We start from the raw sequence: 24,795 nt of genomic DNA, 5'->3' as shown, positions 1-24,795 counted from the left end.
TTTGAAACTGCCTGGTTATGATACATGTTGCGTTCAGGGTCTATGTTTGGGAAAACATGTGTTCTTTAATATACGATGCAATAATTGTTACTATGGTATGAGGAAATATATTGAGGTCTTGCCTTACGGAAAACGTCGGTCCAGTACCAAAACATTGTCAAAGAATTTATTGAGGTTCTGTCGAATGCATGCCAAGTACAGTACAATATCTTCCTCAGATTTGACTTCCTTGGGATGCTTCCGTAGTGTCTGCTTCATAATAGACCAGTATTTTTCGATGGGCCTTAGTTCCGGTGGGGGGGGGTGGGGAGGGAGTGGGGTGTTCATGTCACTGGCCTTGACATCCATGATGAGACAATAAGGCTTCGTCAGCATCTGGGTGTACAGTTTCCGGGCCCGTGACTTTCCCACCGTGTTTTGCCGTTCGTCACGATTTGGAGCTTTCTGCACTTCTTTCACTTCCGTTTGATGCTCAGAGTTTCGTAGTAACGTTTAATCACACGAATCGCCTTTAACTGTACGATTCCGAGTTGTTTTCCGATGTGCCGATAGGAGAGTTGAGGATTTTCCAGGATCTTGCGCAAAATCAATTCGCGACATTGCTTTTCGGGTGACGCAATTTTTTCCAACATTCAAAAAACTGACAGAGATAAAAATACAGTCTAAACAATACACTCGAAACTACTTCTACCCAAATTTTCAAGAGAAAATACTCAATGGGTAATTTTCTACAGCGTTTTTTTTTCCGTGATGCAATTTGATGAGGGACACCCTTTAGACAACGGACAACACACAACACCCAGTAGACCAGTAGGGAAATTTCCGGGTTGCGAAAAATTCCACCGGCTGGAGCGGGGATCGAACCCTCACACTTTGTGGCATTCACAATTCATCTGAACGACGGGTGACGTTGCTAACCGCGTGACCACAAATCCCACAAGTTTGAATACGTTGAAGACTAATATCCATATTCTCGTTTTCGTTCAAACTTTTTTTTTAATCTAGTTGTTTATTTGGAAGGCTCAATCGCGTTAGCTTTACGGCGTCGATTCATTGATCATTGTTTGTAACAAAATTCTTGGGGGTAGGTTATAATTGTCTCATCAGAGCGTTGTCTCCTGTATTAATGGTAGTGTGGTTCTAGATTCGTCTGGAGTTCGACCGGCTGCATATAGCAGAGATCGCGGGTTCCCAACACGTCTCTGATAGGGATACGCACGGGAACAAATCAAACATCCAAAATGAGAAAAACTACTCATGATTTCATGAACATAGCGTATTTTCATGTTATGAAAATACACCACGAATAATATTCATGATATCATGAGCTATGTTTGCGTAACGCACCCAATATTCCCGAAATCATGAATCATCCGAGTTAACATCATGAACTAAATTCATGAGTTTAGCTTTGAGTTTTTAAACCAACACATATAAAAAATAAAACAACAGGATTTATTCGAACCAAGAACCTTATGATCATTAAGCCCATACTTTGACCACTAGACTATTAGTACTTGTATAATAAGGAAGGCAAAAGGCGTATAACAGATACCTATGTAGTGCTGTGAACACGGTGTTCCAGGTAACGCTTGAAGCGGTCATGACCCCGCTGCATTATGAAATCATGAATTTCCATAACGAAATCATGAATCATTGTTATGATTTCATAGGATGGCAAGTTTTTTGATTTCATGAATTTTTATTCATGAAAATGGAATCGGTTTTTTTCCCGTGCAGTGTTGTCTTTCTTGGCCCTCAAGGGTATTCAAAAGTCGTTCTCTGGCGGCGTCATTAACCGTACATTGATTAACGGCGTGATAGATGTCATCGTAATCGTTTTCACACAGACAGATGTTGCTGTCCATGAGGTTTATTCTATGGAGATGCGCATCTAGCGAGTAGGTTGTACATAAGCAGACCCCCTTCACTCTTTGAAATTTACAGAGACAGATAACAGCGCCAAACGGTTTGTGACGAGACAACGTTGAACTGCAGCGTTGAAAAAAAACACGCACAACACCATGAACCACTCAGCGAACGGTATATCGCAAATCAAAACTCGACGCGGTGTCATCACTCATCATTCATCTTCGGCAGCTTCCGTTTGCGTTTGCGGACATTGACAAATTCCTTCCTACGTTATGAAAGTAATCATCATTCAACGTTATTTTTGAATAACGAGGGAATGTTTTTTCCATGTTTACTTCTATGCGCATAAAGATTATTTTGAGTAACAGCTTCGCAAATTATCAATGCTCGATTACTTTTTCGAATGGACATATCAGTTTTTGTAAACAATGCATTTGATCGTCAATTTCACTACCCACTATCAGGTAGGGGAGAATTTCCCAAATTTAATGGTACTGTTAGTATGCGTTGGTGAACTACCAGTTACACCAAATTGACGATCAAATGCATTGTTTATAAAAGCTGATATGTCCCTTTAAAAAAGTAATTGAGAATTACTATTCGAGATTTGCATCATGCTGATACCCGTGATGATATTGGAAACTCTTTCATTCGAGCAAAATATATAACCTATAAGCCCATCATGATGCGAGCTTGGATGTGTGATTGTTTCACAAGAGTTTGTCTTGCGTATAAAGTGGTAATGATTGAAAATCGGAGCAATCACATAAACGTGAGAATCTTGCTATCGTATTATAATGATGATAACATCGAGGATGATATCCTCCTCTACCCTCGACTGATCATCAACGTCCCCGCTGGCATCTGTCATACTGGCATCTGCTAGCACAACTGTCATTTATTGTCATTCTCGATGAAACATTCAGAATTATTAAATGTAACCACCGTCCAAAATTTCCAGCGTCCCAATCGGTTTGCCAACTCGAAAGGGTAGTCTGACGCACTAAATTGTAAAATTCATTGAGAGAAATTTGCCTGTTATACAATTCGCCTTCCTGCGCGGCCACCTTTGGCGGAGCCTTCTCATTGCTTGGGATTGTGCAATGTAAGGGCACCCATACAAAGGTAATCATATATCATCTTTCAACCAGCACACTCATCTGTTGCCTTACCTTAGAAAGGAAATAAAATGAGTGCCTAACTGGCTTCCTCGACCAAATAGCCTCAATCAAACTGAGACTATCCGAGAAGATGAAGTAATGGTCTGCGGGCATGTTGGAAATCATCCCCAATGCGAAGTTGATTGCTGCCAGCTCAGCAACAAAAACGGAACAAGGTTTCTGAAATTTGCGGAAGGCGCTAGAGTTTTCATTGAAGACACCGAAGCCAGTGGATTCATTGAGACAAAACCCGTCTGTAAAATATCTTTTCACGCAATTGACGTGTTGGTACTTTTCAGTAAAAATACGTGGGATAATAATAGGTCGAAGTCGATCGGGAATCCCATGAATTGCTTGTTTCATGGTCAGATCATATTCAATTGAGGAATAGCTAGTTCTCTAGTTTGAAGCGGTTAAGACTAGGGTTATGATGCATGGTCATTAGAATGATGCAAAATTTGAAATTTTCGCTCCACAATACTTAAACGATTCCAAATCGGATCCTGACTAACCTCTCAAAATTTTAACCCATTTGGTGAGAAACTGAGATGGCACAAACCATTTGAAGTTTGTATGGGAAGTACTATGGTAAAACCAAGATTTTTGTTCATGTCTATCTAATAATTCACCATAAGGGATTGCTTCAAAAGCTTTCAACTGTTCTTATAGGCTACAACTTTGCTGAAGACCACTTTTTGAATAAATGCAAGGATCGAAATTTATCAATGGTTCAATGCGCTGATGTCTTATGATCATGCTCAATCAACTGCTCAGCAGGCAACATTGGTGTTTGTGGGGCGTTGAATAGGACACAAAAATCATGTCTACTATGTTACACTGTAAAATACAGTGTTGCCTACGGAGCAGCTGCTTGATCTTGTCATAAGTTTACCAATCTCTTTAATAATTAATACTTTTTTCCTGTCTCGTTTTACATAGAAACGATTTTCAGCAAAGTTGTAGCTGAGAAAATTTTCTATAAGAATGGCTATCGAACTGTTTCGCAGCTCAATATGGAAAAAGACTAGAAGGCAATGAACAAAAAGTTGAGATTTCCCATAGTAATCTACATGCAAACTTCAAATGGCTTGTGCGAAGTCTGTTTCTAACCAAATGAGTTGTAACTTTGGGGGGCTAATCAGGACCCGATTTTAAACCATTTAAGCACTGTGGAGCAAAAAAGTCAAAATTTGCATCAGTCTAATGGTCATTATCGATGTCATTGCTTCTAAGGAATCCAATTTTGACTGACAAAGGGGCATGTCTTCGGACACACTCTTCGAAAGGTATAAATAGCGGGACGTTTCAATTAGAATCGATTCCTTGAGAAGGCAAGAATGACAACTGTATCAAATCCGAATACTTCATCATTTCTCAATAGTGATGGAGTAATATGACACTAAACCAAGGAAACGGGATATGCTACAATCGATCAAATTACTAATTTCAGTAATGAGCCAGTTCCATTGAAGCATAAGGATCATATCAAAATATTCAACAAAATGGCAGATCGCCCAAATGTCCAATTTTGATGATGCGGAAATGGTAGCGATACGCTTTTAATTAACTATTTTGAAGTGAACTTTACGTTTCACCGCAACAAACATGTTCATAAACAAATTAAAGATTTAAGGTGCTACTGGAAACGTTATTGAACCAGTTTGGAGTTTCATTTCATTTATGGATACATCCGATACTGATGATGATTTTGAAAATTAGTAAAACTTTGCTCAAAACTATTTGAAAGACGGTGCATCGTCAAGGATTTTCTTCTCAAAAAGTGTTGCATGAAGGCTTGAAAACTTTTGCCATATTGGATATGCATGACATCACAATCGAAATAGCTGATAGATTAATTTTGTGGTTTTAAGTAAAATGTTTGTTTTGCCTGGTTTTGCGAAGTCAGCAAATTAAGAGTGCTGGTATGTTTGTTTTATATCATGAAAAATCCTTTTAGTATTTTACTGGACCAGAAATCCAGCTCAAGCCATCTTCAAATTGGTTTTGCTGTTAAGCTGGGCTTTAACCGTCTAACAGATGGTTTTGTGTAGAGACATTAGAAAATTTCCAGAAATAACAAAAGGAATCCGATCGATTCTTTGAAATTCTAGCATTGAAAAGGTTCTGCTGCTGCTAGCCATCGATAATCCCGCGAAAATACAAAATGCAAATATTTCGTTTAATGTTTATCATCGACAGAAAAGTGGTTTTTTTTTCAATTCCGCGGAATATTTTGAAGCATTTCGTTTGGTTTCGTGAAATTCCGCTTCCTATTGCATTTCGTTCCACGTAATTTGTACGGGCATAAACATTTCGTTTTATTTCGTATCGTACCAATAAATCTTATATCGAATACCCTTACCTAGGTAGAAGTATGATAATTAACGGCGATATGTTTAAGGTGGTGGATAAAATGGTGAACCTTAGATCATTGGTAACGTAGGATAACATCGGACACATTGTAAGAATGCCGGACAACAATCCGGCACGAATGGTGTTTGCCTCGAATCCGTCTGGTTCAAGACGCCGAGGGGCGCAGAGGGCAAGGTAATTAGTCCAAATAGATCTAGATCTAGGAAATTTTGGGGACTCTCAACAAACTGTAGAAAAGCAGCCATGAAGCGAGTTAGTTGGTGCAACATTAAAAAGCAGGTCAAATATTGAAGGACGTTGGATTAGCAAACGAAAGAAAGATTTAAAAGTTCTGTTTTTAATAATTTTTCATCGATTATACCGGAATGCACTAAAATCCAGACACTTCATAAATCATAAATTCGAACACCTTTAAAAGGTGATTATCAAGGTCAAATACAGTCAACTCTTCACAATATTCTATAACTCAATATTTTCGATAACTCGATGGATCCAGTGGTCCCTTCATTTTTGCATGTATCGTACTGTTCATAAGTCAATATTTCCACAAGTCGATGTTCTATGCAGTATTAATTTGATTCCATAACTCGATACGTCAAAGGCAGAGCTTCTAAATTCTGTGATTTGGATGATAAAATAAAAGTAACTTTAAAAACATGATAACTGCTCATATCGAGTACGCATGACTCATCGGCCACATCACAATATCATCCTGTTGATCTCCATACCTTTAACACTCCGGTAAAATGTGTAACGGAAAATTAGCAGTGTTTGAAAAACCATTGCTCAGCAATTTATCGATACATTTTAAATCTATTGATACGGAATAAATGTTTAAGGTCTGTTGTTTCAAATGGTGCCAATAGATTTGATTCGTCAATAAATGGCTAAGCTATGATTTTTCGAACATTGCCAGTTTGCCGTTACACATTTTACCGGAGGCATCGTGTTCGGAGTGTTAATCAGGGATGCCAGATGGTTTTAGAAAATGTCTTCAACACGATTGAAAAAAAAAATATCTTCAAATGTTTTCACCCTTACCTTTTAGCGAAGACATCATATCAAGAAGACTGGCAACTTTGACAGTATCCAAGCGGCAGATACAATAGCGCTGCGCTTGAGTGAATGTGGAAGTAACTCACAGAAAAATAAGCAAATACACAAACCCTTCTTCTGAGGATGTAATCTTTGCTATCAAATTCGTTCGAAGCATTTACTTTTGAGCGGCAGATGACGCGTTTGTATGAGAAAATGCAAGAGTTGCCAGTCTTCTTGATTTGTTAGCGGTTTTTTGGTGAATTTTTAAAAGAATTTCTAAAGAATTCGGAACAGAACTGCAAGGAACTTCTGGAAATTATTACATGATAATAATGGGGACAATTTTAATTCAAATGAATTGAAAGAATAGTTTTCAAGCTTATCGGTATCAAATGAAGAAAAGAGATAGGTATTTAACGGTATTTACTATTTTAAATAATTTTATATTTTTGACGTGTTAAAAGGCAACATTTCTAACTTTTGGATTAAGAACGGAAATTTTACTTACCAGGAGAAGTCGGAAGATATTTCCGGGGAATGTTTGAATTCACCAAAACTGCTCATCCAGAGAAAGAAAAAAGAAACTCTTCCGGAGAAAGTTTGAAGAAATTTTTTTAGGAAAGACAGAAAAAGATCCAAGAACTTACAAAGCAAATATTGAAAAACATCAGGCGAAAATGTAAAGCATCTATTGGAAAAAAAAATCGGATGGCACATTCAGGGGAAGCCAGGAAAGTTTCGGAAATCGGAAGCAAATTCCAGGAGAAGCCATTTCCAGGGGAAACCAGAAGAAGCTTGGAAAAACCTTCCGATAGAAGTCGGAAAAAACATATGGAGAATGGGATATGGAGAAACTTCTGGGAGAATTCAATAGATGCATCCGGTAGAAGTTTAATTGAACTTCCTGGAGTAGATGGAAGAAACTTCCTGGAGATGCTGGAAGAAACTTCCTAAGGTAGATTGGAAGAAATTTCTGGAGGATGTTGGAAAGCATAGGGCTTACGGAACAGTCAAAATAAATTTCAAGGAGAAGTTGGGAAAAAAATCCGGATGAAAGAGATTTCCGGGGGATGAAGTTCCTTACATGTTCTAATGATTTCCAGTAATTTTCCTGATATTCATCAAACATCCATGAAGGCCACGCAATGTTCCTACGTTTTCGGATCATTCCTGAAATGCACTTTGGAAAGTTCGGGATATTTTGGCTAGACGCGATCTGGAGTTTATGAAACTCATATATGTTTACTTTAAGGATATTAACCTTAGATTGTAAGTTTGATTATCCTTGTGTTTAGTTTGTATTTTGTACGTGTGGGGTTTTTTTTTCAATGTTTGTTTTCAAGATGAATAGAAATAATTTCATGCTTTAGGATTAATTAAAGAGTTGTATCGTAAACCACATTTCAAACCTCCTTCTTCCCTTTTCCCATCCAAAAAATTGTAAATCTCCACTAACCTCGAGACAACCGCGAGTACTCGGTCCAGTTTCTTTAACTTTAAATTTAAGACAGTAATAATGTATAACGCAAAGGATAACTCGGCTCTGTAAAGTTTATTCGATTGAGCCTGTACAAATAAAGTAATTATAAAAAAAAAAATAATCCCTCGGAACTCCTTGAAAGTTCTTCCGAATTTCTTGAAGTTAATGGAGCTGTTTTAAAGATCTCTGATCATCCTCGAAGTACTCGGAATTTCCCTGATTATAATGAAACTACCGGAAAATCTCCTTTTTGAAGATCTCTGAACATTCTAGAAGATTTCGGAACTTGTTAAGTCTAGATAGAGCTGGAATAAGGGCGTAACAACCTTTGTAAACAATGACTTCTCTCGTTGATTTCTAGGAATTCAATGCACCCCTACACAAACCAACATATCCATCGGTTAGGGGAAGTCTTCTCCTACTCGATGGTGATGTCGATTTGCCAGTGAGAGCCATGGATTTCGAGAAATCACCGAGAGAAGTCATTGTTTACAAAAGCTGTTACGCCCTAATTCCAGCTCTATCTAGAAGTGTTCGCACATTTTTTACCCTTCTTACAAAGAAGGGTATAGATATCACGTGAAAAACCGACTATCGATCCGAGGCCCGGAGGGCCGAGTGTCATATACCATTCGACTCAGCTCGACGAGATCGGAACATGTCTGTGTGTGTGTGTATGTGTGTGTGTATGTAACGAAATGAATGCGCTAACGTTTCTCAGCAACCGCTCAACCGATTTGGACAAACTTGGCGCCAAATGATAGGTCTTGGGGTCCCATTGAACGCTATTAAACGGTTTTGGAATCGGTGAACCGGTTCCGGAGATATGGCCGGAATAAGATCCGGTGAATATGGGCCTTCACGCTGGATTTAACGGAAAACGTATCAAAACCATCATATACCATTCGACTCAGCTCGACGAGATCGTAACATGTCTGTGTGTGTGTGTGTGTACGTGTGTATGTGTGTATGTGTGTATGTGTGTGTGTATGTAACGAAATGAATGCGCTCACGGTTCTCAGCAACCGCTCAACCGATTTAGACAAACTCGGCGCCAAATGATAGGTCAGTACAGCCAAGTACTCAACACCACTGGTGCATGGTTCGGATTTAGAAGATTACTAATAAAACACATTTTTTTTGTTATAAAACTAGTTGCTTTTATTGCTTCTCTAGTGATTTTTCGTACAAACATTTTCTTTTATATCCTATACAACAATATTCTCATTTTGTTCCATAATGTGTTCTTAACTAAAGGTTTGTTTATTGAATTGTGGTATTAAAATTTCGTTTCTCACGCACGAATCATATGTACATTGTCACAATTTTCCAAATTAATTTTTGTTTTAATTCCTCTTGATGTTACTGTCAATTTTTCTGAACTAAAATTAATCAACTGTTGTGATCCTATCGGTGCGTGTGTATGGTTTCTTACTGCTGCATACACACATAAATTACGTCAATGCCATCAAACACACACCACTTGACAGAAAGTAATATGCAATTGATATAACTATTTGTGGGATTTTACTTCGATTCCATTCTCCAGAATATCATTTGTTGATGAAACGGTAAAACGATTCTCAATTGCCGCGCAATGAACTAATAAATATCTAATTCCCGAATAGGTAAGGTAACTTAACGAATTATTGCCACTGGTCATGTTCGAATCTCCTTGGAGGCGATTCTTGAATCATTTTGCTTCGCATTTCTTCATTGGTGAACTGGTTGCGTCTACGGTGAATTGGATTTCATCGTTTTGACTAGATTGCTGCTGGTAGTGGGTGTCATCAAACGTGTCTGCTTTCCTATTTTGTTGATCTTAGTGTTCGGAGGGTGGCGGTCGTCATTGCTACAAGTCTAACCAATCAAAGTCTGGCTCTAAAGGTGATGTGTGTAAGTGCTTGCCATGTTTCGTTTCTAGCTGAATTCTGCTTTGCTGCGTGTAGAAAACCTTCACTAAACTTTCCCTATTACAAAATTTGTCTAACCCTATAAAAATCTTATTCAGCACCTAGAAATTCATCATAATCTTACGGTCGATCACGAATAATACGGTAAAAACAGACGGCAAACAGCGATACACTGTACTGCCATCGTCATCATCATTTTCATCATCAACATTATCATCATCATCATCATCTCTCAATTGATCACATCTAGAACTGTCCGCTGGTATTTACAAGTACACTTTGCGTTCCCTCGCGACTCCCGCCGGCTGTTGGGCCCTAGGGAGCAGGAGAATTCACCAATTCCTAAGAAACAAGTCTTTTGAATCCGGCCCGATCGTGACCGAGCTTAAGCTCTTCGTACAACGATGGGTTCACTTCGGTGGCCATGGGAACGACCGAGTTGTCCTGGCCGAGCCCGGTAGTGGCGGTTCCATTGGCGGTGTGCAACGACTCCTGTCGCCAGTCGGTGCCTGATTGACCGGAAACGGCTGGAATCTGCAAACGGGATTAGAAATGATTAGATATTGATTGTAATGAAAACTTCCTCTACGGTCCTACCTGAACGTGCTCCACATTCATCTCGCGAAGGTAGCTTGGATTCTCGAAAGCCACTCCTCCGTTGGCTTGCTTCTGGCCGATCTTTCGCTTCTTCATAATCACAAGAGCCGCGATCGCGAGGATGATCGCCAAAATTCCGGCAATGATGCCACTAATAACTCCAGCATTCGATGCCTGCGAAGCGGAAGTAATGTGGTGATCACCCAGGGTGAATCGCAACGGTTCGGAGAGGACTGATGCTCCAAAATGGTTACCGGCCTTGATGACCAGTTCATACATCACATCCGGTTTGAGACCTTCCAGTTTAATGCTCGTTTCCTTCGCATCTAGACGACTCGTTCCCAGGCCACTAATCACATTTGACAGATTGTCGGTTGTCACTGGTTCCAGGTCGTGCCAGAATACCCGGTAGCCTTCGATGGTATGAGGGTTCTTGATTGGCGGGTCCCATCTGAGGAAAGTATACATTTAGAAAGAATTCTTTGAAGGTTTACCTTGATCCTTACCTGATCAAAGCTTCTTCATCGTTCAGAATCTGAACCTGCAGGTTCTGTGGTGGTCCCGGTAGTCGTTCTCTATTCTCCTGGAAACATCCAACTATGGTACGCGTATGTTGCAAGGCACAGATACCCGGTGGTGAGATCGGTTCTCCGCGGCACCAGTTCAGGCATCGTCGTGGAACGTCCTTGGAGGCGCAACAACCTCGATGATCCGATCCATCGGAGGCACACTTCATCAGCTTATCGAAGTCTACGATACACTCCGGTCGATCGATGACGCTCTCGATGTCGATGTAGAACGAACAAGCACTCATACATGCAGAGGATACGTTCTGGGCTACGCAACATTCGGAAATATTGGACGAGGCGGCAGTATTACGAATACGTACCGATACGGCACGAGTCGATGAGCCGAGAGCGTTCTCCGCGTGACAGAAGTAATCACCAACCTCCTGGGCGGTTAGTTTGTTAATCGTTAAGGTCATCGTGTACAGAGAGGTGTCCTGCTTTGGGAAAAGGAGATCAACACTTTTGATTCGCTATAAAATAGAATATAACTCACATCAACATCATTCTTCATGGACATGTCATAGTTTCCACCCTGAATAACCGGAACCCGGCCGTCATGATCGCGCCAGAACATCGTCTTCGGTATGGGTCTCGAGCGGACGGTACACTTCAGATCGACGGATTCCCCTACCGATGCGACAGTGATTCCGGAAGCCTGGATTCGTGGAGCAACTGCAGTTCGAAGGTTTCTGTTAGTATTATGAAAGCAATCGCGAAAGGATTCTGTACTTACAGCTTATGTTAACCTTCTTGGAGGCTTGCATCGGGATACCGTAGCCGTTATCGGCGTAGCACGAAATGTGCTCCATATCGATGGTTACGTTGTGTATCACAGTGATCATGTGTCGTGAGGTGTCCTGCCGTACGAGATGACCTCCAACGTACAGGGAAATGGTCGGGGCGGGATTGCCCAGGGCAAGGCAGAGAATCGTCATTGAACCGCCCTCGGAGATGATGTCAGATGGGTGAACCGTTGGTGGCTGTTGAGAAAAAAAATCATACGATAAATCATCTTTCAAGGGAAGCTAAGTAGGAGCCACTCACGTCAACAAAGGCAGGTAGAGCTGGATCGGTCCAAGCGACCAAGGTTTCTGAAGGCAAACTGGATCCCTTTGCTCCCAGAGCGACTACGTAGATAATATGCTGAGTGTTTGGTTGAAGGTTGGAGATTCGTACCCACAGGAGGCGGGTATCGATCACCGTGATGTTGTTGGCCACCTTGTGAATTACCCGATAGGTTATGGTTTCGTGAGGATGGGAGAACTCCGGAGGTTGCCATGCGATGGTGATCCAAGTAGCGCTGTGAGAAGAAACCGATAGGGAATGTGGAGGTGAAGGAGCACCGTACACGGTGCTAGCTTTATCCGTGCGAGATGTGTTGATCAGGAGCATTGACGACGGGAGAGATGTTCCGTGAAGACCGCGGGCAACGACGGTGATTCGATACAAGGCTTTCGGTTCGAGGTTGTTCAGCTCGATGTCAGTTTCCGTAGTGTTTACCTCCTGCGGGTGGAATTAGTTGTAAGGTTTGCAGAGTTTGGCGGTAATTGATTATATACTTACATTTTCCAGCTTGATGATTGTTTCGTACATGGTCATGTTGTCCACCTTACCGTACTGAACCACGTAATCCGATGCCTTGGTATCGGTATTATTCGGGTCGGTTTCCGATGGGACCCAAGCTAGTGAAATGCTTGTATTGGTAACCGATGAGACGTGTAAATCTTCAACCGGTGGTGGAATATGACCGATTCCTTCTTCGAAGCATTGAATGATGTTGCCAGCGTACGGTAGGCAGTCAGCCGGAGATTGGGTGATTACACCACGGCACAGCGATTGGCACTTTGGTGGGACAGCTCGTCGAGCGCAGCATGAAGTATGATCGCGACCTCCAGCGCTACAACGAACGATCGTACCGAGCTGCCCTCTACAGGTGTTTCCGAGCTTCTGCAGATCGGACATCTTAACGTCGTAGCTGCACAGAGGAGCACACTGCGGTAGCAGTCCGGAAGCGTGGCAACAGGCTGAAATGTTGTAGGACGGAGTGACGGTTTCCGCTTGACTCTGTTGATTGGATACAGATTAGTAAGGTTAAACAGGTAATTAGACATGAGATGGGTTACCAACCTCTCGCTTCGTTTGGAAAACAAGTCGTGGCGAAGGTCCACCTTTTCCGTGAGCATTGACTGCCACTACGAAAGCTTCGTAGTACTGCGAAGCTTCGAGGTCTTCAACGATCACCGGCGCTTGGTTTTTATCCAGAACCATATACTCTTCGCCACTTCCAAGCCGTCGATAGTGCAGATGGTATGAGGTAACTGTATCGGGCAGGATTTTTGGTGGCATCCATTCGAGTACTACAAAATGCGGGGCAATCAAGGGGGCCTTTAGCTTTGATGGTGGTCCTGATAGGACTCCGTAGCCTTGTAGCAGACAACTGCTGTAGTCGGACATGTACTGCAGGCACTTGAAGTAGTTGAAATTTATGGCCTTGACCGTTCCGGAACAGAATGGCAAGCATGCGTCCGGAATGCCACGTGATTTGCAACAAGGAGTATGATCAATTTTGTTGGCCAAGCAAGCGAACGTGATGTTTGCCCACGGAGCGCACACCATCAGGTCCGGAACTTCTGTGAAGTCAGCTTTCACCGGGTCGCACATTTTATCCAAACAGGTGCGATGGCTGACACCGTTCTTGATGCAGCATCCGCGGACGTCTAATGAAAAAAGTGCAAAAAGTAAGAAGAAAATGGATCTCAAGTATGGTTTTGAATTGAAATGTTTGCTCGCCGAAAAATTTAGATGAGATGCAACGACGATGCTCTCTAGCAGTGCGAAATTTGAAAAAAAAAAATGAAGCACGAAGATGGTGAGGAAAGCACAGGGAAGAATTTCACAGCTATAATCCCCTTGAAATTATGATGGGATGCCGAGCTTGAATCGCAGTTACCTTTGATGTTTTTGCCCCAGCTACTGCGATGAGTTATGGCAAGCCAACTGGAGAGTCTTGAGAAGAGTCTTAAAATGGATGTTCTTTTCGCTCTTTATGAAAAATGTGCGGTGGAGTTTGGTTGGATGCATAAGGTGATATAGCACCACAAACATCAAGATGGGGATGATGTGGGATGCATCCTAGACAGCTGAAGTAAAAGCTCATTTCCAACATATTACAGCTCATTGGATAAGATATTAACAATGATGGAACATTAATTTGCTCTCCGGGTGGAGAGCTTCAAGGAAATAATATGTTGCAAACTGGGTTGTTAACAGGAAAACAAGGCGCTTGTTGCTGCGATCCAAATTAGATCAACATTTTGTGAGCTACTTTTCTGAGTATACTAGACACCGAGGGCATGTACACCGCAAGGCACAGCACTCAGAACTGTCGGAAACAATTTTCCGGGATATTAATCCCATATAGATATCTGTCCAATTCAATTGCCCCGGCATTCGTCGAGAGAATATCCCAAATACCGAAAGTTTTCCCGGAACATCGATTCGACCATGCTATGACAAATCCCATATCATTCAAAAAACGGCAGGCGAAAAAACGCCAAATCCAATATTCATCAAACAAGGTAAATCGCTAAATTATTTATTGAAGGAAAGCAAAACTCCCATGTCCCAAACGAACATTATAAAACGGCACACCAGCCATGAATATTTTGTCATCCATCTGCTTACTCCCTTCTTATGATCCCATCAACGCTACCCCGTCTCTTCTCCGTGTCCCAAGAGAGCACTTTTCAAGGATTAGAGCGATTTTAAATGCGTTTAATTTTTACGAGGAAGGAGGGAGACTCCCGTAAATGAAAAGCTTGTGACGACGACGACGGTTTGGCAAGTGTCATGAGGGAAAGTGGACGCGGTTTTCATTTTGATTTCCGACCCATTTCAAACTGTCGCAGTGTGGCTCAAGTGGGCTTTTGTTGAAATCATTTTATTTCCTCCATGCACAAGCACATGTGTGTATCTTACTGTACTGCACTGTAGGTACCTACTGTGCATACAATTCCAACATGGATGGCCGGTTTCGTTTTCTGGAACTACACTTAATTGGATTAGGGTTCGATGGTTATAATCTACTTATTGGCATTTAAATATTTACGGCAAAGTTTACATCCAGATGGTGAGAGCGGCTCGTTGATAATGGAAATGAACTTCTGTGAAAAACGATTTGATTAGGAATGCTTTCAAAACCGATACAGGCGATATTTCTAGAGCAACTCTCAATTGTGATTAGTATAATCAGCAGCTGGAAAATGATTTCATCTCCATCATTTGCTTTAAATTCAAATTGTGAGGAAATTCTGATCAGAAATATTTAGGAATTCCTTTAATAATTTTCCTGAAATTAACTTTGAGTTTTTCTCAGACTTCTATCGGTATTTTCATCAGAATTCCATTGGAATTCGGTTTAAAATTATCTTGAATTGCTCGTAAAAGTTTTCTCAGGATGATCATAGAAATGTCCATTCAATTCTCCTTGGAGTTCCCTTAATGTCTCTTTAGAATTCAGTTTGAACTTTTGATATTGTTGCCATAGAGTGCTGTGTGAGAAGCCAAGCGGATCAGTCGCATGTTATTGTTAACCCAAGGTCTCACGTGTGAGAAATTTACTAAATTAGTTTTTCGCAGTAGTTTAGTTCTCGAGTGATTGGAGTCTTTCGGCTGTGTTGATTGAATAAGTTCTTGCACAGCTTTTCTGAATATCCGGAAGTTCTAGATTGCAACACACTCATACATTATTGCAGCGTACGGTAATTTTTTACCGCAATCTCATCAGCGGTAAAACTATGATCTTCACCTATTTCATTCAACCATTATTTCAAAACACGTTAAATCTTATTCAAATAAACAATTCTTGTCTTTGCAGTGCAATTTTTGTTTTTTTGTAGCATTAAAACAATTAAACTGAACTGCCTAAATTTTACCGAACATTTAGGTTGTTGATATTTCTAAGGATAGATTATATCCAAGTATGTATGATCTTAACCAGTCATATAGTCGTAGTCGGAGTCGGAGTCAGCATAATTCCACCGACTCTGTCCATCAATTTTCCTCGGACTCTCTTCGGAGGACTCCGACTTCTTTACTCCAACTCTTCAACTCCGACTTCTTGACTCCGACTTCTCGACTCTTACTTCTCAACTCCGACTTCTTGACTCTGACTTCTCGACTCTGATCGACTCCGATTTCTCGACTCCGACTTCTCGACTCCGACTTCTCGACTCCGACTTCTTGACTCTGACTTCTCGATTCTGACTGCTCGACTCCGACTTCTCGACTCCAACTTCTCGATTCTGACTTCTCGACTCTGACTTCTTGACTCCGACTTCTTGACTCTGACTTCTCAACTTCCGACTTTTCGACTTCTGACTTCTCGACTTCCGACTTCTCGACTTCTCGACTTCTCGACTTCCGACTTCTCGACTTCCGACTTCTCGACTCCGATTTCTCGACTACGACTTCTCGACTCCGACTTCTCGATTTCGACTTCTCTACTCCGATTTCTCGACTACGACTTCTCGACTCCGACTTCTCGATTTCGACTTCTCCACTGCGACTTCTTGACTCCGACTTCTTGACTCCGACTTCTTGACTCCGACTTCTTGACTCCGACTTCTTGACTCCGACTTCTTGACTCCGACTTCTTGACTCCGACTTCTTGACTCCGACTTCTTGACTCCGACTTCTTCACTCCGACTTCTTGACTCCGACTTCTTGACTCCGACTTCTTGACTCCGACTTCTTGACTCCGACTTCTTGACTCCGACTTCTTGACTCCGACTTTTTGACTCCGACTTTTTGACTCCGACTTTTTGACTCCGACTTCTTGACTCCGACTTCTTGACTCCGACTTCTTGACTCCGTCTTCTTGACTTCGACTTCTTGACTTCGACTTCTTGACTCCGACTTCTAGACTCCGACTTCTTGACTCCGACTTCTCGACCCCGACTTCTCGACTCCGACTTCTCGATTCCGACTTCTTGACTCCGACTTCTTGACTTCGACTTCTCGACTTCCGACTTCTCGACTTCCGACTTCTCGACCCCGACTTCTCAACTCCGATTTCTCAACTTCCGACTTCTCGACTTCCGACTTCTCGACTCCGACTTCTCGATTCCAACTTTTCGACTCCAACTTCTTGACTACGACTTCTTCATTTCTGACTGCTCAACTCCGACTACTCAACTCCGACTTCTCGACTCCGACTGCTCCACTCCGACTGCTCGACTTCGACTTCTCGATTCTGACTTCACGACTCTAGCTTCTTGACCTTGACTTCTTGACTCCGACTTCTCGACTCCAACTTCTCGACTCCAACTTCTCGACTCCAACTTCTCGACTCCAACTTCTCGACTCCAACTTCTTGACTTCAACTTCTCGACTCCAACTTCTCGACTCCAACTTCTCGACTCCATCTTCTCGACTCCAACTTCTCGACTCCAACTTCTCGACTCCAACTTCTCGACTCCAACTTCTCGACTCCGACTTCTCGACTCTGACTTCTCGACTCTGACTTCTTGACTCTGACTTCTCAACTCCGACTTCTCGAATCCGACTTCTCGAGTCCGATTTCTCTACTCCAACTTCTCTACTCCGATTTCTTAACTTCGACTTCTTGACTCCGACTTCTTGACTTCGACTTCTTGACTCCGACTTCTCGACTTCCGACTTCTCGACTTCTGACTTCTCGACTTCTGACTTTTCGACTTCCGACTTCTCGATTTCCGTCTTTTCGACTCCGACGTCTCAACTCCGACTTCTTGTCTCTGACTTCTTGTCTCTGACTTCTTGTCTCTGACTTCTTGTCTCTGACTTCTTGTCTCTGACTTCTTGTCTCTGACTTCTTGTCTCTGACTTCTTGTCTCTGACTTCTTGTCTCTGACTTCTTGTCTCTGACTTCTTGTCTCTGACTTCTTGTCTCTGACTTCTTGTCTCTGACTTCTTGTCTCTGACTTCTTGTCTCTGACTTCTTGTCTCTGACTTCTTGTTTCTGACTTTTTGTTTCTGACTTCTTGTCTCTGACTTCTTGTCTCTGACTTCTTGTCTCTGACTTCTTGTCTCTGACTTCTTGTCTCTGACTTCTTGTCTCTGACTTCTTGTCTCTGACTTCTTGTCTCTAACTTCTTGTCTCTGACTTCTTGTCTCTGACTTCTTGTCTCTGACTTCTTGTCTCTGACTTCTTGTCTCTGACTTCTTGTCTCTGACTTCTTGTCTCTGACTTCTTGTCTCTGACTTCTTGTCTCTGACTTCTTGTCTCTGACTTCTTGTCTCTGACTTCTTGTCTCTGACTTCTTGTCTCTGACTTCTTGTCTCTGACTTCTTGTCTCTGACTTCTTGTCTCTGACTTCTTGTCTCTGACTTCTTGACTTCGACTTCTTGACTCCGACTTCTTGACTCCGACTTCTCGACTCCGACTTCTCGACTCTGACTTCTCGACTCCGACTTCTCGACTCCGACTTCTCGACTCCGACTTCTCGACTCCGACTTCTCGACTCCGACTTCTCGACTCCGACTTCTCGACTCCGACTTCTCGACTTCTGACTTCTCGACTTCTGACTTTTCGACTTCCGACTTCTCGATTTCCGTCTTTTCGACTCCGACGTCTCAACTCCGACTTCTTGTCTCTGACTTCTTGTCTCTGACGTCTTGTCTCTGACTTCTTGTCTCTGACTTCTTGTCTCTGACTTCTTGTCTCTGACTTCTTGTCTCTGACTTCTTGTCTCTGACTTCTTGTCTCTGACTTCTTGTCTCTGACTTCTTGTCTCTGACTTCTTGTCTCTGACTTCTTGTTTCTGACTTTTTGTTTCTGACTTCTTGTCTCTGACTTCTTGTCTCTGACTTCTTGTCTCTGACTTCTTGTCTCTGACTTCTTGTCTCTGACTTCTTGTCTCTGACTTCTTGTCTCTGACTTCTTGTCTCTGACTTCTTGTCTCTGACTTCTTGTCTCTGACTTCTTGTCTCTGACTTCTTGTCTCTGACTTCTTGTCTCTAACTTCTTGTCTCTGACTTCTTGTCTCTGACTTCTTGTCTCTGACTTCTTGTCTCTGAATTCTTGTCTCTGACTTCTTGACTTCGACTTCTTGACTCCGACTTATCGACTCCGACTTCTCGACTCCGACTTCTCGACTCCGACTTCTCGACTCCGACTTCTCGACTCCGACTTCTCGACTCCGACTTCTCGACTCCGACTTCTCGACTCCGACTTCTCGACTCCGACTTCTCGACTCCGACTTCTGGACTCCGACTTCTCGACTCCGACTTCTCGACTCCAGCTTCTCGACTCCAGCTTCTTGACTCCGACTTCTTGACTCCGACTTCTCGACTTCGACTTCTTGACTCCGACTTCTAGATTCTGACTGCTCGCCTCCGATTTCTCGACTCTGACTTCTCGACTCTGACTTCTCGACTCCAACTTCTCGACTCCGACTTCTCGATTCTGACTGCTCGCCTCCGATTTCTCGATTCTCATTTCTCGACTCCAACTTCTTGACTACGACTTCTCAACTCCGACTTCTCTACTCCGACTTCTCGACTCCGATTTCTCGACTGCGACTTCTTGACTCCGACTTCTCGACTCCGACTCCTGATAAAATTTCTTACTTACGAAAGCAGTACCAAATGCTATCAGTAGCTTCATTTGTTCGCGAGATATTAACAGAAGAATGTAATACTTTCTTAAATATTACGGAAAATACAAAAAAATACTCCCTTGACCAAAAGGTACTCCGATCAGCACAGAAACTTGGATTTTTAAAACTTTCTCTCCAAATTTGGTCCAAATCGGAAGAGGTCAATTCCACATTTGCAATTTTTCTCGGTCACTTGGCACAGAATGACCCATATGCATTTAGATTCGCATCTAAAATTCCTTCTTTTTTGCATACTCGGCATAAAAAAAAAGTTTTATATGCCCCGCCCCTAACAGGATATCTCGCCGTTTTTATGAATGGGGTGGGCCTTAAAAAGTGTCTTTTGTGCCAAAAAAGGCGAGCCTTCGCATGTCAATTTAAGTGCACAAATAACGGTACGAACATTTCTTTCAGTGCTATTATATTCTGAAGTATATGACAGGGAAATCACAAATCGAGTGTTATTAAAATAGGGTATAGAACTACTTTGGCCTAATCGCCCAATTTGGGCCTATCGAGCTAAAAACATCAAATAAAACCATGATACCATGCGTTAACAAGTAGATTATGCGTTTGCTACGATACTTATGTTCAAAAACTACCGAACGAAGTCAATAAGAACGTGTGATATGAATGTTTGCACCCTCAAAAACATAAGTGATGCTCTGACCGAATCAATTTTTATTTTCATCCGATAGGCCGAAGTGAATTTAAATGCATTTCAATGGTGTTTCAATGCGTTAGGCCGATTTTAGAATCCGCAGGCCAAGTTTGGGGTCAAGAAGCAGTATTAGATTTCTAACAATATCTCAACAATGTGTAAGCGGCGCCGGTGGTGTAGGGGTAAGCTTAATTGCCTTTGGGTCTGGGTTCAATCCCAGTCGGCACAGCCGTGATTTTCTGAGGCATAAAGTCTCTGCTCACGCCTTGTTTCATTCAGCCGTTGATTCCCAGTTCATGAGTTGATGGGTCGATAGGTAGTCATGGTCTTGCAGACTTGAAGAAAACTTTAAGGCAGTGGTGGGAAGATATCAAAAGATTATTATTTGATTATCGTAAACAATAATCAGCAAGCAAACAACAGTGGATGATATTACAAGCCGTGATACGGTAGCTCTGATATCGGGCTAACAAAACTCACCAGCTACAATTCTCACCAAATTGTGGTGAGTTTGAGCTTCATGATTTTTGCTGTACACCCGAACACGAACCGAAGCTTCCATCATTGCTGGCAGCAGTAACTTTGTATCTGCCGTCTGTGAAGAATAAAGAGAGATAGCATTCTACGCTTTCTCTTTCTAGTTAAGAAAACGATGTGCAACGGAACCTTTTGTGTGTTTAGTCAACTCGTAGCTACAAATTAACATGTGTCTTGCAATATCGAATGAACTTGTAAAATCAACATCATACCTGATATGTTATTTCAATATCACGCGTGATATTGGGAGCCCTTGAGAGCGAAAAAAATCGTTTGAGTGAGGATTATGCCATCCTTTGTCGCATTAAATTCGCAATTTATCAGGTTAAAATATTAACCGTTTTGTGAATGTACGTAGCTGAAACTACCACTTGTTGTTTGCTGCGGAGAAACAAGCAATGTCTGAAATTTTCACATTTCTAAATCTTAAGATTTGTGCTCTTGAAATTGCAAAGTGTGATAGGAAAAATAATTTACAAAATAACACCTTATAACCTCGAAAAAAACTTGAAACGTGGGTTAATTTCTGCTTCCATCTTGCGCGTTTTCAGGATCCAGGACAGGGGTTGAAACGGTTAACGGTTTTTACTACACTCGCTTCGTTATCGTTCGCAAAAGTCTGTTTGAATTTATACTCTCATGCTCTACCGTCGTCTCTCCTACACTACAGAAACGGTAGTACAACATTCGACCAAAAACAAAATTATCAAATAACTATCATATGACATGCGCGTTTTCATTCTAATTCTTCAACTTGGTGTAAATTAAACCATTTCTGTTCAGAAATGTTATTACTAGGACATCGTTGCTTGCTATTTATAGAATTCACATAAGCACAACATCAATAGCTCTTATCTTGAGAACAAACTAAAATACATACATACGTGACGGTCTTCGGTGATAGTGTCGCCAAGTCATGGATCTTTTATATTGTAAACATCCTGGGATCTTGATAGTTTTTTCTAAGTCGGGGATTGTTAAGTATAACTCAATCCGAAATGCCGAATTAAGTCCTATACCTCGAACATTCTTGATCGACTCGTATGATTTTGAGATTATGGAATGTTAAGCATTTTCTTAGTCTGAGATCTCAATGTTTCGAGTTCGGAATCTCCTACTCTTGGATCATGAAATCTTTATCCTCCCACGTTCGGGACTCCGCATCAGAGCTGGTACATAACACCGTTATGTGACAATTAGATAACTATCACGAGATGAACATACCTATCATGAGCTTTCATGTTATTAAAATAGGTGCACATAGAATATTTTTCCATTGCGAGACTATCGATAGTTTATTCCTGCAAACCGATGAAAATAGTTGTCGAATGATATTTGTGTTTCTTCCGATGGCATCTTGGTTGTTCTGAAGTGGCCAATGTGGCAATAATCGATCTGTCTATAATCAATTCGTGTAAAACCATAACGAAAGAGCTGTCAAAATGCATGTTTTGATGCAATTATTTCCTAGGGCTACCTATTTCTCGGCTATCCTTCAACGCTGATTCTTAACACTCCGAATACGGTGGGTAAAATACTTTACGCCGACTTTGAAGCCTCCGAAAAACGTCTAACAGCAAGTTTTTAATGACATAACTTAGCCATTTCTTGATGAATTTAAAAAATTGTGGTACCTCTAGAATTCCTAGGCTCGGTAGATTATTTTAATTGCAGAAAGGTTGAAAATAGGGTCGTTTCCTTTTTTCAAAAGCGAAAAGAGTCGTTACACGTTTTTTTTTTTAAATTGCGTTTATGGGTTTTGCAAGTGACTTAAGATCCATAATTTAGATTAATGGGCACAAATGTTCTTAATTAACCAGAATACCTGGAACCTGGAGATAACGAAACCGTCCTCGAAAGATCTGGAACATCCGTAAAAGTGGTCTATCCATAAACCTGATCCTAGAACTCCGCAGTTTTTTCTAAAACATTAGGAACTGTGATATAAGAAAGAATTTGGGTTCATAACATAAACATGGACCAGGATGGCCATCGAACCGTCCTTCGGAAGATCCGGAACATCCGGAAAAGTGTTCAATCTATGAAACTGATCATAGACATCCACGGTTTTTTTTTGAAAACACTTGGAACTGTGATATATAAATTAATTAGGGGTCATGATATAAACATGTACCCAGAAGGCCATGGGAACGTCCTCCGGAAGAGCTGGAACATCCTTAAAAATGGTCTACATGGGTTGACCAGGTATCACAGTTCTTAATGTTTTCAAAAAAACCTCGGAATTCTAGGATCAGTTTCGTGGATTGACCAATTTTACGGATGTTCCGAATCTTCCGGAGGACCGTTCCGTTGTCTCCAGGATCCATATATAGGAACCATGACTATATTATGGCTAATTATGAACATTTGAGCCCATTAATTTATGGATCTTAGGCCACTTGCAAAACCCATAAACACTCCTTTAAAAAAAAGTGTAACGACTCTTTTCGCTTTTGAATAAAGTAGACAACCCTATTTTTTTAAATTTTTACATTCAAAATAATCTAGAGAACCTAGGAATTCTAGAAGTAGCACAATTTTAGAAATTCATCAAGAAATGGCAAAGTAATGCCATTGCAAACTTGCCGTTACACGTTCTGCGGAGGCATCGTATTTGGAGTGTTTGTGATTAGTGTCCACCATAAACTAGTCATCTGCAGAAAATCAGCTCAATCGGTTAAATAACAGTCGAGAAATACCACCCACCGCATAAATGAAGGGGCTACTGCGATAGTTTATCTGTGACTCTTGTCTTCTTCTTTTTCATATTTTTCGGTTGGATCGTTTGATATTGGAATGGAAAGTGCAAATACATAGGATAAGTAAGTGAGGAGTGAAAGAGTGAGTAAGAAGTTGATAATGAGCATATCAATTCTTCTCACTTTCCCGAATAATATCGCACCTAATAAAGCATCCCTTAGTTACCGATGCAAATGATATTTCTGTTTTTGATTAATGTTTTAAGATGGATTTTGAATTGTTTTTTGTGATGATTTTATGCTAAACCTATAGTTGATTATAAGTTACTTCGATACTTTTAAATGGTGCTCACTTACCTGGCAAGACGGGAACCACGGCGACGCTGGTTTCCTTGTTAATCACGCCATTCTCCAACGTTAAGGCCCGAATCCGTATGCTCGGCAGGCTGGATCCGAAATCATTGTGGGCAGCAACCGTCACGGTGTACATGGTGAATGGCTCAAGGTTGCTAATGATGGCCGAGCTTTGATCGGCCGACACTTGCATGCTTATCAAACTATCTTTGGTTGCGTTGGCCAGGAAGTCCTGGTCGAACGAGTGCAACTTGGTTGCATTGATCCGGTAGTACTTGACCGTTTTGGCGTGCTGTTCCGGTGGAGACCAACTGACCTGAAGCGAACGCTCGGTGACGGCTTCAACGGACACGGATTGCGGTTCGGAGGGGAGTTTTTGGATGTTATCCAGAATGCACTGCAGACCTGGGAGCGTATGCTGCACACAGGATACACGCGATTTAAGGAGATCCGTAAAGGGGGTGTATTCACCTCGGCACATGTCTTGGCACAGATCCGGAATGCCCTTTTCCAAGCAGCATGGCACGTGGTTCCGACCGTCAGCCATGCACCTCACTATGTTGGGGAAGTCTTTCTCGCACTGTTCCGGTTCCACTCCGGTGGCTCCGTCCAAAATGTTGTGCAGCACACAGAACCCCATGCACGCTTCACTGACATTGTTGGCTTGGCAGCACCCGGTGAAGTCATGTGTAATGGTTGGCACTCCGTCGGGTGTGATCTCTCCATCGTCGTCGTCGTCGTCCTCGTCCTCGTCTGAAGTTTCCTCCGCGTTGGAACGAGAAGTAGTTGACACTGCTCCTGTTGTGGCGTCGGTGGTATTTGCTTTCCTTGCTTTTTTGACTGTAAATTAAAGGTAGAAAGTGCAGGTGGGAAAGGTTAGTTGACACGCTATCGGGGGGAGAG

General features: G+C 41.8%; 1 protein-coding gene across 4 annotated transcripts in view; it reads right to left on the bottom strand.

Annotated features, from left to right (window-relative positions):
* Positions 1-9,083: 9,083 nt before the first annotated feature.
* The window catches only part of LOC135712517 (Ig-like and fibronectin type-III domain-containing protein 1), a 573,983-nt gene continuing 558,271 nt past the window's right edge, over positions 9,084-24,795 (bottom strand). For all 4 annotated transcript variants that reach the window (XM_065235464.1, XM_065235462.1, XM_065235466.1 and 1 more), the window contains 9 exons: positions 23,896-24,732; positions 13,130-13,719; positions 12,566-13,066; positions 12,047-12,505; positions 11,736-11,982; positions 11,496-11,674; positions 10,940-11,436; positions 10,434-10,884; positions 9,084-10,370 (listed from right to left, as the gene is read on the bottom strand). In XM_065235464.1, the coding sequence (XP_065091536.1) occupies positions 10,179-10,370; positions 10,434-10,884; positions 10,940-11,436; positions 11,496-11,674; positions 11,736-11,982; positions 12,047-12,505; positions 12,566-13,066; positions 13,130-13,719; positions 23,896-24,732 (3,953 nt within the window). In that variant the 3' untranslated portion in view covers positions 9,084-10,178. The remainder of the gene's footprint in view (positions 10,371-10,433; positions 10,885-10,939; positions 11,437-11,495; positions 11,675-11,735; positions 11,983-12,046; positions 12,506-12,565; positions 13,067-13,129; positions 13,720-23,895; positions 24,733-24,795) is intronic.

The sequence above is a fragment of the Ochlerotatus camptorhynchus genome, unplaced genomic scaffold (assembly GCF_037179485.1).
Source record: "Ochlerotatus camptorhynchus isolate MF236.1 unplaced genomic scaffold, CSIRO-AGI_Acam_v1.1 ptg000491l, whole genome shotgun sequence".
Classification (NCBI taxonomy): Eukaryota; Metazoa; Arthropoda; class Insecta; order Diptera; family Culicidae; genus Ochlerotatus; species Ochlerotatus camptorhynchus.
This window is presented reverse-complemented; position numbering and strand designations above follow the sequence as displayed.